We start from the raw sequence: 13,938 nt of genomic DNA, 5'->3' as shown, positions 1-13,938 counted from the left end.
TTCCCAACTATTTTTAATTCTAAATTCCTGTGAATGTGATTATGAATGGGCTTTAAGCAGTAATATAATGGTTCTCTAGCTTCCAATTACTCTCAGCATTTTATCTGCAATTTTGCCTCGATGTACACAATACAACACAACACACACACAATTTATTTTCACCAACATGGTTACTATACTCAAAAGAAGAAATTAAAAAACACAAATTTCTTCCTTCTCTAAAAATAAAATCTTAAGTGCATTTTTTTGGTAGTACAACATTGTAAAACACCTCTGAAATTTTTTTTTCACTTAACTTTACAGCAAAGAGTCCACCTTAAGTCAGACAACACGGAACATAGGAAAATACCAGGCAGTCTGGTCAAGTGACCATATTTCATTAATTGCTTTAAATAAAAAAAAGTCACTCATGACGTTTCCTCTTGACAATCCATCATTAACCGTAGATTGCTTCCTTCTCTATATTTTCTTTTCCTTCCTCTTTTCTCCTCTTTGCCAGTTGACTCCTATCATGGGATTTGCTCAACAAGCTAAACATCTCCCTTTCATATACTATTTATATTATTAAAAACCAGCCACTTATCAAAAAATTTTAAAGAGTCTATGCCTTTCCAAATGCTATCAAAAGTCACCGCAGACCATATTTCAATCATTTATTAACTCATTGAGCAACAATGTAATTTAAGTTGTTTCTCTATTTATAAAATGGAGATGGTAATGCTCGAGAGGTACATTGGACTTCTTGATAACACTGTCATGAGTTCACAGAAGACTGTTTCTTTTCTGCCTCACCTGAACCCACCAGGTACACACATACTTGCAGCTGTGTTACCCTTGGCAAGTTATGTAACTTTTCTGGCCTTAAGTAGTCTGAATGTAAAACTGAAGGGATTGAACTTGAAGCTGTGTTCCATCTCTGACATTCTACTTTTCTCCAATTATGCTTTCTTTTTTGTTCAGTTATGCATCGGCATATCTCATTACTTTTATCTCCCTTGTGGAACAAAAATTATTTTATTCTGTAATTACACCGACTTGTATCTTTTAATTGTCCATTATTTCTTAGATTAAAGGTAGGAGAAGTCAATATATTTCAGTACGAGTCTGAATTTGATTCTGTCTCAAGGCTTAAGAGTGAGCTGAGTAACCTGTAATTGCGATTTCGGTGAAACTTTAAGAACTTTAAGGCTGAATGGAGGAATGTGGGAAGAATGAGAGGCACTTTAACCCACAATCGAAAGTTGCTCCACCCTATCATGTACGTTCCTTAAGGCCTATGTGGTTTTTGTTCTATTTCTCCACCTGACTATACATAGTGGATGCTCAATAAATACTATTTACTATTTCACATTTCATTTCTATGCTGAGCACTTTAGTAGATTGGGACCTGGAATGAGACCACTGCAAGTCTAACGCTCTCCTAATGGTATAGTAAGGGCTCAGAGTTTTAAAACCCCTTTCCAAATGAGTCACTAATTTCTAGTTTCTTCAGGAGACAAATAACCCATTCTGCAACAAACTGCCTGTGTGTGTGTGTGTGTGTGTGTGTGTGTGTGTGTGTTAGTAAAATGCAAAGGCTAAAACACTTACCTAAACCTACCCATGGTTTCTACATTGGTTCTTATTTTGTATTTACTGGGGAGATATCCAATATTTCAACTTTAGAAGAGATCTCATTGATGCTGGAATTTCGAGTATCATAATCATTATATAACATCATAAACGGGTGAGAGAAATAATCCAATACTCTTTTGCAGACAAAGAAAGAGTAGTCAGGAAAGCAATTAGAAAAGATGATGATGCTTTTTTAAAAGGATGGACCAACATTTTAAGTGATGAGAATCAGCCAAACGGCTAAGCTACTCATCAGTTTTTTAAAAACTGAAAATATATCCTAAAATTTTACAAAATGAAAATGGTCACTTATCCAAACACGTTTATAGCATCATCATCATTAGACAAGATTTAATGAGTACAGTCTTTATACCAGACACTTTATATCCATTAATCCTCACAATAAGGCAGGTATTGTCCCAGGAAACTGAACCTCTAAAAGGTCATTTGGCTAGTAAGTAGCAGAACAACTGAGACCCAAATCCAGATCTGTTTACCTCTGAGCACTGAATTCTATCATCTAGGTCACACAGATAATCATCAAATGACCAACAGTGGTGGATGATCAGATAAACTGTGTTATATTTACTTACTAAAATTTCAGGCAACTATTAAAAAATATAATGGTGAAAATAAAATACACATTGCATAGAGTATATGAAATAATTTTATTATATTAAAAGCTAAAACAAAATTTAAATGCATTCTCATAATTAGATAAAACGTGTATAATTTGGGTAAACAGAGTAGAGCACAAAGAAATGAAAAATTTTATGGTTAGGTGATAGGTTTAATGGGTAGAATACAGACCTTACACTCTTCACAAGAATTAACTTGAAATGGATCATAGACCTAAACAGAAAACAGAAAACCATAAAGTTCCTAGGAGATAACATAGGAAAAAAGCTAGATGATTTTGGGTATGGCAACAACTTTTTAGATACGACACTAAAGACATGATCCATGAAATAAATAATTGATAAGCTAGGCTTCATTAAAAGTAAAAACCTCTGCTCTGTGAAAGACGCCAAGAAGAGAATAAAAAGAAAAGCCACAGACTGAGAGAAAATATTTAAGAGACACATCTGATAAAGGACTGTTATCCAAAATACACAAAAAACTCGTAAAATTCAACAATAAGAAAACAACCTGATTTAAAAAAATAGACCAAAGACCTTAACTAAGACACCTCACCAGAGAAGATATACAGATGACAAGAAAGCACATGAAAAGATGCTCTACATCATATGTCATCAGGGAAATGCAAATCAGAACAACAGTGAGATACCACTACACACTCATTAGGATGGCCGAAATCCAGAACACCGACACCACCAAATGCTGACAAGGATATGCAGCAACAGGAACTCTCATCCATTTCTGGTGGGAATGCAAAATCAAACAGCCACTTTGGAAGACAGTTTGGCATTTTCTTACAAAACTAAACATGCACTTATCATACGATACTTCTTGGTATTTACGCGAAAAAGCTAAAAATTTATGTCCACACAAAAACCTGCACGTGGATGTTTATAGCAACTTCATTCATAAATGTCAAAACCTGGAAACAACCAAGATATCTTTCAGTAGGAGAATGGATAAATCACCTGTGGTACAACCAGACAATGAAATATTATTCAGTGCTAAAAAGAAATGAGCCATTGAGCCAGGAAAACACATAGAGGAACCTTAAATGAATATGACTAAGTGAAAGAAGCTGATCTAAGAAGGCTACATACTGAATGATTCTAACCACAGGCTTACCTCGTTTTATTGCACTTCACAGATTTTGTATTTTTAACACATTGAAAGCGAGACCCTCCACCAGCAAAATGATTATGACTCGCTTTATTGCGATACTTGCTTTATTACAGTGGTCTGAAACTGAAACTGCAATATCTCCAAGGTTTGCCAGTATTTGACATTTTGGAAAAGGTAAAACTATAGAAACAGTAAAAGGATAGGTGGTTGCCAGGAGTTAGGGGAAAGGGAGAGATGAATTGGCAGAGCACAGAATGTTTTTAGGGCAGTGAACCTCTGCTGTATGAGACTATAATTGTGGATACACGTCATTTTACTATTGTCCAAAGCCATAGACTATACGACACCAAGAGTGAATCCTGGTGTAAACTATGGACTTTGGGTGATAACGTGTCAATGTACATTCACCAATGATAACAAACATTGGGTGATGTTGATACCGAGAGAGGCTAGTGATGAGTGCCGCAGGAGGTACATGACAAATCTTGTAAATTCCATTTGATTTTGTTGTATACTTAAAACTGCTCTAAAAAAATAAAGTCTATTCTAAAAATTAAGTCAACCTTTGCCTTCTTTGGTTATGAAACCTCTGGATGGGAGTGAGGAAGGCCACCAACAGAGTTTTTGTTATTGAGACCACTGGAATATCATTCTTGGCTGAGCACTCTAAAGATATTATCTCATTTAACCTTTTTGCCACCATCTTTTGAGGTAAACATTTCTATTATACCCATTTCAGAGATGGGGGCACAGAGGCTTGGGGATAAAGTTGACTCCATCTGGAAAATGGCAGAGCTGGCAGAGAAAACCAGGTCAGCTTGCCTCCAAAGCCAACTGTCTTAATGTTTCTACTATCCAGTATTACACAGCAGCAACCTGATATAAAGTTGGCATTAGGCCTCCAATAATTAGAATCTTTTCTGAGACTTGCATTAAAAAAAACGAGACCACTGAAGAGCAATTCAAGGTCAACATGACTGACATTGGTATCAGTGGTCTCTGCTTTAGGAAAAGGAATTTCCCATTTGATTCACCATAGTATTCATTTAAATCAGAGTTATTATGTTGATTTTCTTCTGTTTTTCTAAAATGGCTCAAATAAAATTATAAATCAGGTTTGAACCAGATTTTTCTTTTGTCTTTACAGATAAATAGCTGACTATTTTACCATTGTTTGCCAGTAAGGAAATAGTTAAATCTTGAGGGTACACCCTAGTGGATATCTCTCTCAACCATCTAAAGAAAAAAAAAAGGTCACAGTCAGTTACTCCCTTTAGTTCAGTGTTCACTGGAACATCTGTAGGCACACATACACACTCTCTACCGTCAGCCTCTGCTTGCCACGGTCAGAGTGGGCAGTCAGTGAATCCTCCCCAAGTGCTGACATTTAATACCTCGTTTAACGGCAAAGATTCAGAGAGGGGTGAGTAGCCCCTCTGGCCTTCAGGTAGGTCCAATATCTTCATTTCTACCAAAGCTAAAAGATGGGCGCCTACATTTGTCAACTTCAAGAAATAGATGATGGCCCCTTTGGCAGCATGTTAGTTAACAGGTGGATTGGGTGTCTAGAGGAGAAGGTATGACGCAGAATTTGGAAACTATGGGGCTCCCTAGTTGCAAGCTGCTACAAGGGTTTAATTCCTGTGGCGTCAGAGCCCTTGTATTAATCTTAGTGCATAAATTCTACTCTGCCATAAGTATCAGAAGGATGACCTAATTCTGGTCATCAAAAAAAAAAAAAAATCGAATAATGTATGCCTCAAATCTGACTAACCATGCAAGATATGGTTAATTCATGCACTAAATGACTGCAGTTACATGAGGTTACCTGCTATTTTGGAGAAATCAGGAAAATAGGGGCATCGCTGTTCATGCTTCAGAGTACAGTACTTTACTTTGAAGGGAAAAAGAGTCAGTTCAGACACAGGAAACTACAAACCCAGACCTCACACTATTAGTCCTCTTTTGATTCTCAACTATGCCCTAGCTTCATAGTCATAAACGAAAATCTCCCTGCTGAGAAGAGTTAGCATGGGGTTGGGAAATTTGTATAAATTTATTGGGCCTATATTTTCGTCTTTTAAATAGAATCTTTAATGTGTTGACTTTGAAACTTCCTTCAGTTAAAGAATAGTGTCTTCTTTTTCAAAATCTGTTTTTATCTAGCCTATTTAAAGAAAGTAGATTTTTTTAGTTTTAGTATAACCTTTTAAAAACTCTTACCACCTAGGAAGACCAGGTGCTGTAAGTGTAAAATAAATAAATAAATAAATAAATAAATAAATAAATAAATAAATAAATAAATAAGGGATTGTAAAATGACAAGGTCCTTGCAATCTGTGAGGTCAACCAAGGGTTGCCTTGCCTAAGATAAATAAATAAATAAATAAATACGTACATACAATAAAAATAAAAACTCTTACAAAAAAGACATGACTCATATAGTCATATTAAAATGGAAAATATACAACAGTCTACTACAGTGAAAATATATTTAATAAAGCAAAATTTTCAAAACTAAATAAATGTCAAAATAATGTAAAAATACATTCAGTGTTTCTGTTTATTCTTTAAATATGTAAATCTTCTGGGCAAGGTTTAAAATGGGTAACCTAAACATTAAATATACAAATATTTGAACTGTGTTACAAGAGGAGATGTTTTGTTAACAGTAATAAACTTTAGCACTGTTTTTAGGGCCCTGAAATTATGAGGTGTGCCAACGACAAGGAATTAAAGGAACAGAACAGAAAACTTTAGGGATCCAAATTAAGCTACAAAAAAATGGGTAGTATTCCTTGTGTCTTCCCAAAGAAAATGTTTCTGTCTAATCCATAATAATCCTATTTTCACTTGAGAAGCCAAAATCCCAATGACAACCTTAAAATGAAGCCAATAGGCTACAACGAAAATGTATTTTTAAAGTTTACTGTCTAAAATTAAATATTCTTAGTGTATGTTCACCCATTACGATGTTGAATCCATGAGCCCTATATGCCTCATCTTATATCCCAATAATAGTCTTCCTAAGTGTTTAAAACAAGCAGGCTTTGGCTTCAGCTCTCCCTCCACTCCAACGAGGGCAAGTCTGACAATCATCACACAGCATGCTGAGTGTAATCACTTACGGTTTTCATTTACTGAATTGAGGGTCAACAGTATTTCCTGAGAGCATTTTCTTAGTTGCACAGATGCCTTCTCTTATGTATACATGGATAGGTCATGAACAAAGAAAACACTTGCCCATGTTATTTCATAAGCGGGACAAGTTACTGAACCTACAAACCACTATGGCCTGATGAGGAGAAAGGCTTGCTTTCATAACTTTAGTAATCGTCTGTCTCATTCACCATTTTTCACTTGGTTTAATAACCCACAGGATGATTATTAAAATATCACTCCTTGAGGAATCTCCCAAGCAAACTGAAACTAATAAGTAGAAGAGAATATGAGGAATTAATTACACTTGATCTACAGAAGTGCTTCAAGGAGAAAAGCCCCAGCAGCACCTCATTAGACTGCCTAGAGATCCTAAGTGGTCCAAGGAAACTTTGCAGTATCAACTAACATTTATGGAATATTTCTGCACTATGGGATTTACATAAGTTTTTCCATTTATTCTTCAAAACAACCAATAAATGAGTACTAATAGTATCCTTATTTTACAGAAAAGAACAAAGAGAAAATAACTTGCCCAAAATAGTTACACAGCAACTAAGCTTTAGAGCCCAGATTTGGACTCAGATACTCCAACTTCAGAGTCTGCATATTTAATGAGGACTTCAGAAAGGGTAACAAAAAGAATGAAATATTTCCTGTTATTTAAATCGCCACCAGCACCTCTGTTGTATATATTTATCCAATTCTCATTATTTTAAAAAATTATTAATCTATACCCACTGACCAGATTCCCAGATCCTAAAGCCTTTCTAATTGCCTCCAATATTATAAAAATCATCTGCCATGAGTGGCAGGTATTGTGTATTAAAAAGCTTACTTTTGTTAAGTTCAAGCATAATCATAATAATTATCACTTACTGTGCGCAAAGCCCTGTGCTGAGTCCTTTCTTTATATGCGTTAATTTACTAACCATCACTTACATCTACCTATAAAGTAAGTAAAATTATCTTATTTTACAGATGAGGAAACTGAGGCAGAGAGAGATTAGATTACTTGCCCAAATTCATGTAGTCAGTAACAGAACCATGATTTAAATACAGCAAATCAGCCTTCAGAGTCTATACTCAGCCACTGTTTTATACTATTTTTGAAGCATAGTAACAATTTACTCTTAAAAGTCAGAGAATCTGTCCTATTTCGTTTCTTTTAATCTTTGGTGCCTAGGACTTCACTCTGCAAAGAGGGTGTATATGTCTCATTAAGGCTCATGACATCTCTCTAAGGTAGGTAATAATAAAAGTAAAAATTGATCAAGCTTATTTTAGCTAGTGAACACTTTCTTTAAAAATATTATAATATAAATATTAAATCCTGAGTAATTCTGACACCTCTTTCCTCAATGCCTGCTTACTACAGAATTACTAAAGAATTACTTCAAATTGGGGGGGAGGGGTGCTGAAAAGAGCCTGAAATAACAGCCACTAACTCTATTTTCCTAAAGGGAGGGAGAGTGCAAAGAAGTGAGAGGGAGAGGAAAGGAACGAGAGGGAGAACTAAGGAGGAAGAGGGAGAAAGAGAGGTGTTTCTGAATCTCTTCTGCTTCCCTAAAAGAACCTTATGAAAGAGAGCAAAAGCAGTTGAGCAAATAAAGGGACTTTCATGTGGCACTCGCTAGAGTCTATTTACTGTATTTTCATGACTAAATATAGGCGTGGTAAAAAAAAAAAATCATTATCAAGTAATTTCTCCCCTGCACTCCAGATATTCCGAGACTGATCTTTCAGTTCTGCAGAATAGTCGCGCCTATTTTAAACCTCGGTTCCCCCCTTAACCCCGCGCCCCAGCAACTTTGCGCGGAGCTCCACAGCGTCCAGGCAGGAGTCTGCAAGCACACTAGGCCCGGCGTCCTTCGGGCTGCGGTTTCCAGGCAACCCGACTCTAGCTAGAGGCGGTTGTGCTTCCTACTAGGTCACCAGCCTGAGAGTTCCCGGGAGAATCACTGGCCACACCGGGGTAGAGGGCTGCCCGAAGGCCCCCCAGCTGCTGCAGCTTTCCCGCAACCCGGATGTTGGGTCTGCGTCCGCCACTCTCACCTCCGGGTCCCTAGTTTTCCGGCTTCGCTCCCATCTAGTCACTTGGCACTTCTGGCGTCTTTACTCAGAGACATCCTAGGATTCTCCCTTTTTGGAGCAACAAAGACAAACTATCGTAGCCACACATCCCACAGAGGACGGATTCCTAGGCAATGTAGTTCTTTCTGATGACAAGTGGTGAGTCCTTTAAGGAAAAAGGACTACAACTCCCAGAAATCAAAGGGAGGATAGTCCTTGTCTAAAACGTGCCCCAGCCGCTTGGATTGCGTTAGACGAGAAGGTTCTGTGGCTCTTTGCTTACCAAAGCGCCTGGATTTTACTAATTCAGTTCCACTGCAGGCTTGTAGGATAGCTTTTTTTTTGAAACATGCTTTCTGTATTTTTCAAAAAGAATGATATATAAGAAGAGATATAGTAAGTCAATTTTTTTTTTTTTTTTTTGGTAATTCTTTCAGGTAAAAGATCTACACAGCCACGATCAGAAAATATGTCACTACAGATGATAACAGTCAGTAATAACATAGCCTTAATTCAACCAGGCTTCTCACTGATGAATTTTGATGGCCAACTTTTCTTCTTTGGCCAAAAAGGCTGGCCCAAGAGGTCCTGCCCTACTGGAGTTTTCCATTTTGATGTGAAGCATAACCAACTCAAACTGAAGCCTACGGTTTTCTCTAAGGATTCCTGCTATCTTCCCCCTCTTCGCTACCCAGCCACTTGCACGTTCAAAGGCAGCGCAGAATCTGAAAAGTATCAATACATTATCCATGGAGGGAAAACACCAAACAATGAGCTTTCAGATAAAATTTATGTCATATCTGTTGTGTGTAAGAACAACAAAAAAGTTACTTTTCGCTGCACTGAGAAAGACCTGGTAGGAGATGTTCCTGAAGCCAGATATGGTCATTCCATCGACGTGGTGTATAGCCGGGGAAAGAGTGTGGGTGTTCTCTTCGGAGGACGAGCGTACATACCATCTGCCCAAAGAATCACAGAAAAATGGAACAGCGTAGCTGACTGCCTGCCCCATGTTTTCCTGCTGGATTTTGAATTTGGGTGCTCTACAGCGTACATTCTTCCAGAACTTCAAGATGGGCTGTCTTTTCATGTCTCCATTGCCAGAAATGATACCATTTATATTTTAGGAGGGCATTCACTTGCCAATAATGTCCGCCCTGCCAACCTATACAGAATAAGGGTCGATCTTCCCCTGGGTAGCCCAGCTGTGAACTGCACAGTTTTACCAGGAGGAATCTCTGTCTCCAGTGCAATCCTGACCCAAACAAACAAGGATGAATTTGTTATTGTGGGTGGCTATCAGCTTGAAAATCAGAAAAGAATGGTCTGCAATATCATCTCTTTCGAGGACAACAAGATAGCAATTCGTGAGATGGAGACCCCAGATTGGACCCCGGATATCAAGCACAGCAAGATATGGTTTGGAAGCAACATGGGAAATGGAACTGTCTTCCTTGGCATACCAGGAGACAATAAGCAGGTTGTTTCAGAAACATTCTATTTCTATATGTTGAAATGTGCTGAAGACGACATAAATGAAGATCAGAAAACATTCACAAATAGTCAGACATCAACAGAAGACCCAGGGGACTCCACTCCTTTTGAAGACTCAGAAGAATTTTGTTTCAGTGCAGAAGCAAATAGTTTTGATGGTGATGATGAATTTGATATCTATAATGAAGATGATGAGGAAGATGAGTCTGAGACCGGCTACTGGATTACATGCTGCCCTACTTGTGATGTGAATATCAACACTTGGGTACCATTTTATTCAACCGAGCTAAACAAACCTGCCATGATCTATTGCTCCCATGGAGATGGACACTGGGTCCATGCCCAGTGCATGGATCTGGCAGAACGCACACTCATCCATCTGTCAGAAGGAAGCAACAAGTATTACTGCAATGAGCATGTGGAGATAGCAAGAGCACTGCAAACCCCCAAAAGAGCCCTGCCCTTAAAGAAGCCTCCACTGAAATCCCTCCATAAAAAGGGTTCTGGGAAAATTCTTACCCCTGCCAAGAAATCCTTTCTTAGAAGATTGTTTGATTAGTTTCTCAACAGCCTTTTAGATTCGAGTGCACCGATTTTTAAACCTGTTTTGAAGAATCATAGCGCTGATAAAATTACATTTCTATTTTCATTTATTGAAAATGTCTGTTTTCTTTTAGTGATATGAATTCAGTGCCAGTAAAAAGTGCTTATAATACAATGCTAAATACTTGAAAATATTTTACTCCAAGATATCTTAAATGAGAATTTCTGATCTGAATTTTGTCATTCAAGGAATCTTAAATATAGAAGCAATAACAATAATCAAGATAGATAGATAGATAGATAGATAGATAGATAGATAGATAGATAGATAGGCTCCATTGACACGAAGAGGAGCCTGCATAAAGTTTGTTGCCTTTTCTCAAGTTATCTGCATGCACTTTCTTTAAAGGATCCCCCACCATATGGTGTACAGATGAACCAAAGCCAGTCACCCGAACTGATTCTTGGAGAGATTTAATGAAAACCGAAGCATTCTGAAAAAAGAAGATGAATGAAAGTATGCTAAAGAAGGACCACAAAATAAATCTCATGGAGAAGAATAGTATTATTCATTTCCCCCAAATAAGAAAAGTTCAAGGAATTTCCTCAAGTTAACAAGTAGAAGATTTCAAAGGGGGAAAAATTAATTCATGTATGTGTCTAGTTAATATGCAGAGTTTGCTGCCAATGAAAATTATAAAATAAAAGTGAGCTTGCTAAGGTTCAATAAATACTTTCTAGAATGAAAGTCAAAAGGACTGTTAATTTTGAGGCTTCAAGACATTAATTGATGAATAGATGACCTTAGAAAAAAATACCTTCCCTCCTAGAATATTTTTCTGGAAAAGCATTTTACATTATCCCAAGAGTCTAAGCCATAGCATCTGAGAGTCCACAATGTGTAATGCACTATTGCAAAATTTTGGGAAACATGAACCCTACAGGAGAGATAAAACCCTAGAACATAAGGTCTTCCCTAACAGTTCCATGTCTTAAATACTAAAATTAACTTGAATAAATTAAATCGTGTTCACTTTGTTTCAGTAATGTTGTTTGATGAATAGTCCTTTTGAACAATTTGCTATACCATTGTGTTTTTTTGTTTTGTTTTTTTGTTGTTTCTATCACTTACCTAAAATTAATAAAATATTAAAATGCCTTCTGTTTATATTGATTTGCTCCAATTATTAACATTCATAGTTACCCAACTGAGGCAAAATTACACTATTTATTATTCTCAGGATCATTCTACTTTGACTTCTTTGTATCTGTTAGTAGAAATTGACATAAGTTAGAACTAAAATAGGGTTCAAAAGAGTTATTCCCTCTAAAGATAGATACGTTACCTTATCTTAATTTGTCTACAGTGACTGAGTGGCTAAGAAACTATTACTATATTTGATTTGTAGTCAATGAAGTCAAGATGGGATAATCTAAATGATTTAATTCTGACCTCACTGGGTTCTATAGTTAAACTCATATCACCAGCATAGGTACTTTTGAGTGTGTGTGTGTGTTTGCGCGCGCGCGTGTGTGTGTTTGTGTGATTGTGTGTGGTGTACTTCAAGAGCAAGTACTTTGGTCTTACCAAATATTTGAATAAAAATTAGTCTTTTTAAGTCATTCATCAATGAGTTCATCAGGTGTAACTTTAGATAATGATGCTTCTTTTTTAATAAGCGTACACAAACATTCAAATGAACCACATTAGAAGAGTTCTCTCTTATTCCAAGAATATACTGCTTTGCCTAAAACATTTCTAGGCTCACATTTTAACCACTTTCAGAGCCTGAGATTCATTCCTTTGAAGATTTTTAACAGTTATTCCTGTTCCTTTATTAGAGATAGAACTGGTTTCTGAAAACAGACAAATGTCAACCAAAGCCTAGTAGGCTGTAACTGAGTATTATATTACCACTTTAGATTAAAAGGAAGTCTGAATACAAGCTAACAAAATGAGTTTTCTGATATGGCTCATAAAGAAGTCCTAAAGGTAAGTTCCAAAACTGTTTACACAAGAATAATATCAATAAATAAGTGTATGGCTTTCCAAGGTGACCATTTTAATGGACTGTAGTCATCTATAAGTACTAATGAGTTTAATATGTTATAAGAAGGGAAAGCATAATTAAAAAGAAATAGTTGGCCTAAAAGCTCTGGAGTAAGATGAAGCTTGTGACATTTGAGGATCTGAAATAAGGTCATTCTGGTCAAAACATGGGGTGTGGAGTGGCCCGAGCCTGGAGAGGTAAGCAGGGGTCAGGGCTCACTGATTTTCATCAGTAAAATAAGGTCACATACAAGTTCATTCATATCATTTTGACTTGCCCTCTCCTCCTTCCCTTTGTTTCAACATTCCCTTCAGACCTTGTGCTGAATTGCCCAAAATGCTGAACTGATAACATTTTTAGTGAGCATCCCTAGATGTTTCAGTACTCAGGGCTTTTGAGCAACCCATTCCCTCTGCAGGGCACACCACACCTCCCCTCATCACTAGCTTCTGCTACAACATCCACATTCCCAGCTAACCTGAGGTTGCCAGCTTTGAAGATGACTCCAAGTTGCATCTCAGCCTAACTACAAGACATCTTTAGGTCTAGTGCGCTCTCTCTCTCTCTCTCTCTCTCTCTCTCTCTCTCCCTCTCTCAGCTGCTTTCAGGTCCCTAGGGGGCTTCCTTGATAATGAGATCACCCTGTCCCTTCTCTCTCAGAGTGGCCACAGTCCTCTCTGTGAGACTACCTAGTATTTGTCTATTTCTGTACCACTCTTGGGCACATCCTGATGCTTCTGTGCCTTACTGGGTCACAGAACTTCCTCTTGACTGTCTCTGGCTAAACACATCTCATCATCATCTTGCCTCTCGATGTCACTGGCTTCCTCAGCTCTATCAGGAAAGTAAGATTCTCATTTTCTCTGCTCATGACTCCCCCAAACTTATCTGGGATTTCTATTGTTCTCCCCAACTCCATAGTTCAACCCAAGACATAGGATACAAGGATCCTATTTTTCTGGGACTCAAAGAGTCTACTCATTCCAGCTTTTTCTCCTATGCCCTCCTTAGAAATCTTTGTCTAGTCATGGACACAGTTCCTGGCCATGGTAAGTACCAAATAAATATTTATTGAATGAATGGATGAGGGCATGATAGACTAGTCCTTATTCACCCACTGTTCTTTAAATCCTAATGCTAGTATTTTCAGTTTATTTCATTCCTGAAACCCAACGTCAGGACAAAAAGAACTAGAAGGAAAATAAATCAAGTATTATTTTAGCACAAATCACCCAAAATGTTA

The 13,938-nt window shown here is 37.3% G+C and overlaps 2 protein-coding genes across 2 annotated transcripts in view; one reads left to right on the top strand and one right to left on the bottom strand.

Annotated features, from left to right (window-relative positions):
- Positions 1 to 8,783, bottom strand: part of IFTAP (intraflagellar transport associated protein) — a 56,937-nt gene extending 48,154 nt beyond the window's left edge. The window contains exon 1 of the mRNA XM_016123247.2: positions 8,590 to 8,783. The gene's annotated coding sequence lies outside the window, so the exon portion shown is untranslated. The remainder of the gene's footprint in view (positions 1 to 8,589) is intronic.
- RAG2 (recombination activating 2) lies at positions 4,667 to 12,085 on the top strand. Its single transcript, XM_016123246.2, has 2 exons — positions 4,667 to 4,822; positions 9,045 to 12,085. The coding sequence occupies exon 2, from the start codon at positions 9,077 to 9,079 to the stop codon at positions 10,658 to 10,660; it is 1,584 nt and encodes a 527-aa protein (XP_015978732.2). The 5' UTR covers positions 4,667 to 4,822; positions 9,045 to 9,076; the 3' UTR covers positions 10,661 to 12,085.
- Positions 12,086 to 13,938: the final 1,853 nt, after the last annotated feature.

The sequence above is a fragment of the Rousettus aegyptiacus genome, unplaced genomic scaffold (genome assembly GCF_014176215.1).
Source record: "Rousettus aegyptiacus isolate mRouAeg1 unplaced genomic scaffold, mRouAeg1.p scaffold_m13_p_5, whole genome shotgun sequence".
Lineage (NCBI taxonomy): Eukaryota > Metazoa > Chordata > Mammalia > Chiroptera > Pteropodidae > Rousettus > Rousettus aegyptiacus.
This window is presented reverse-complemented; position numbering and strand designations above follow the sequence as displayed.

Bases quoted from the DNA above. Each gene is read 5' to 3' on its own strand.
- RAG2 (XM_016123246.2), top strand. From the start codon at position 9,077: ATGTCACTACAGATGATAACAGTCAGTAATAACATAGCCTTAATTCAA.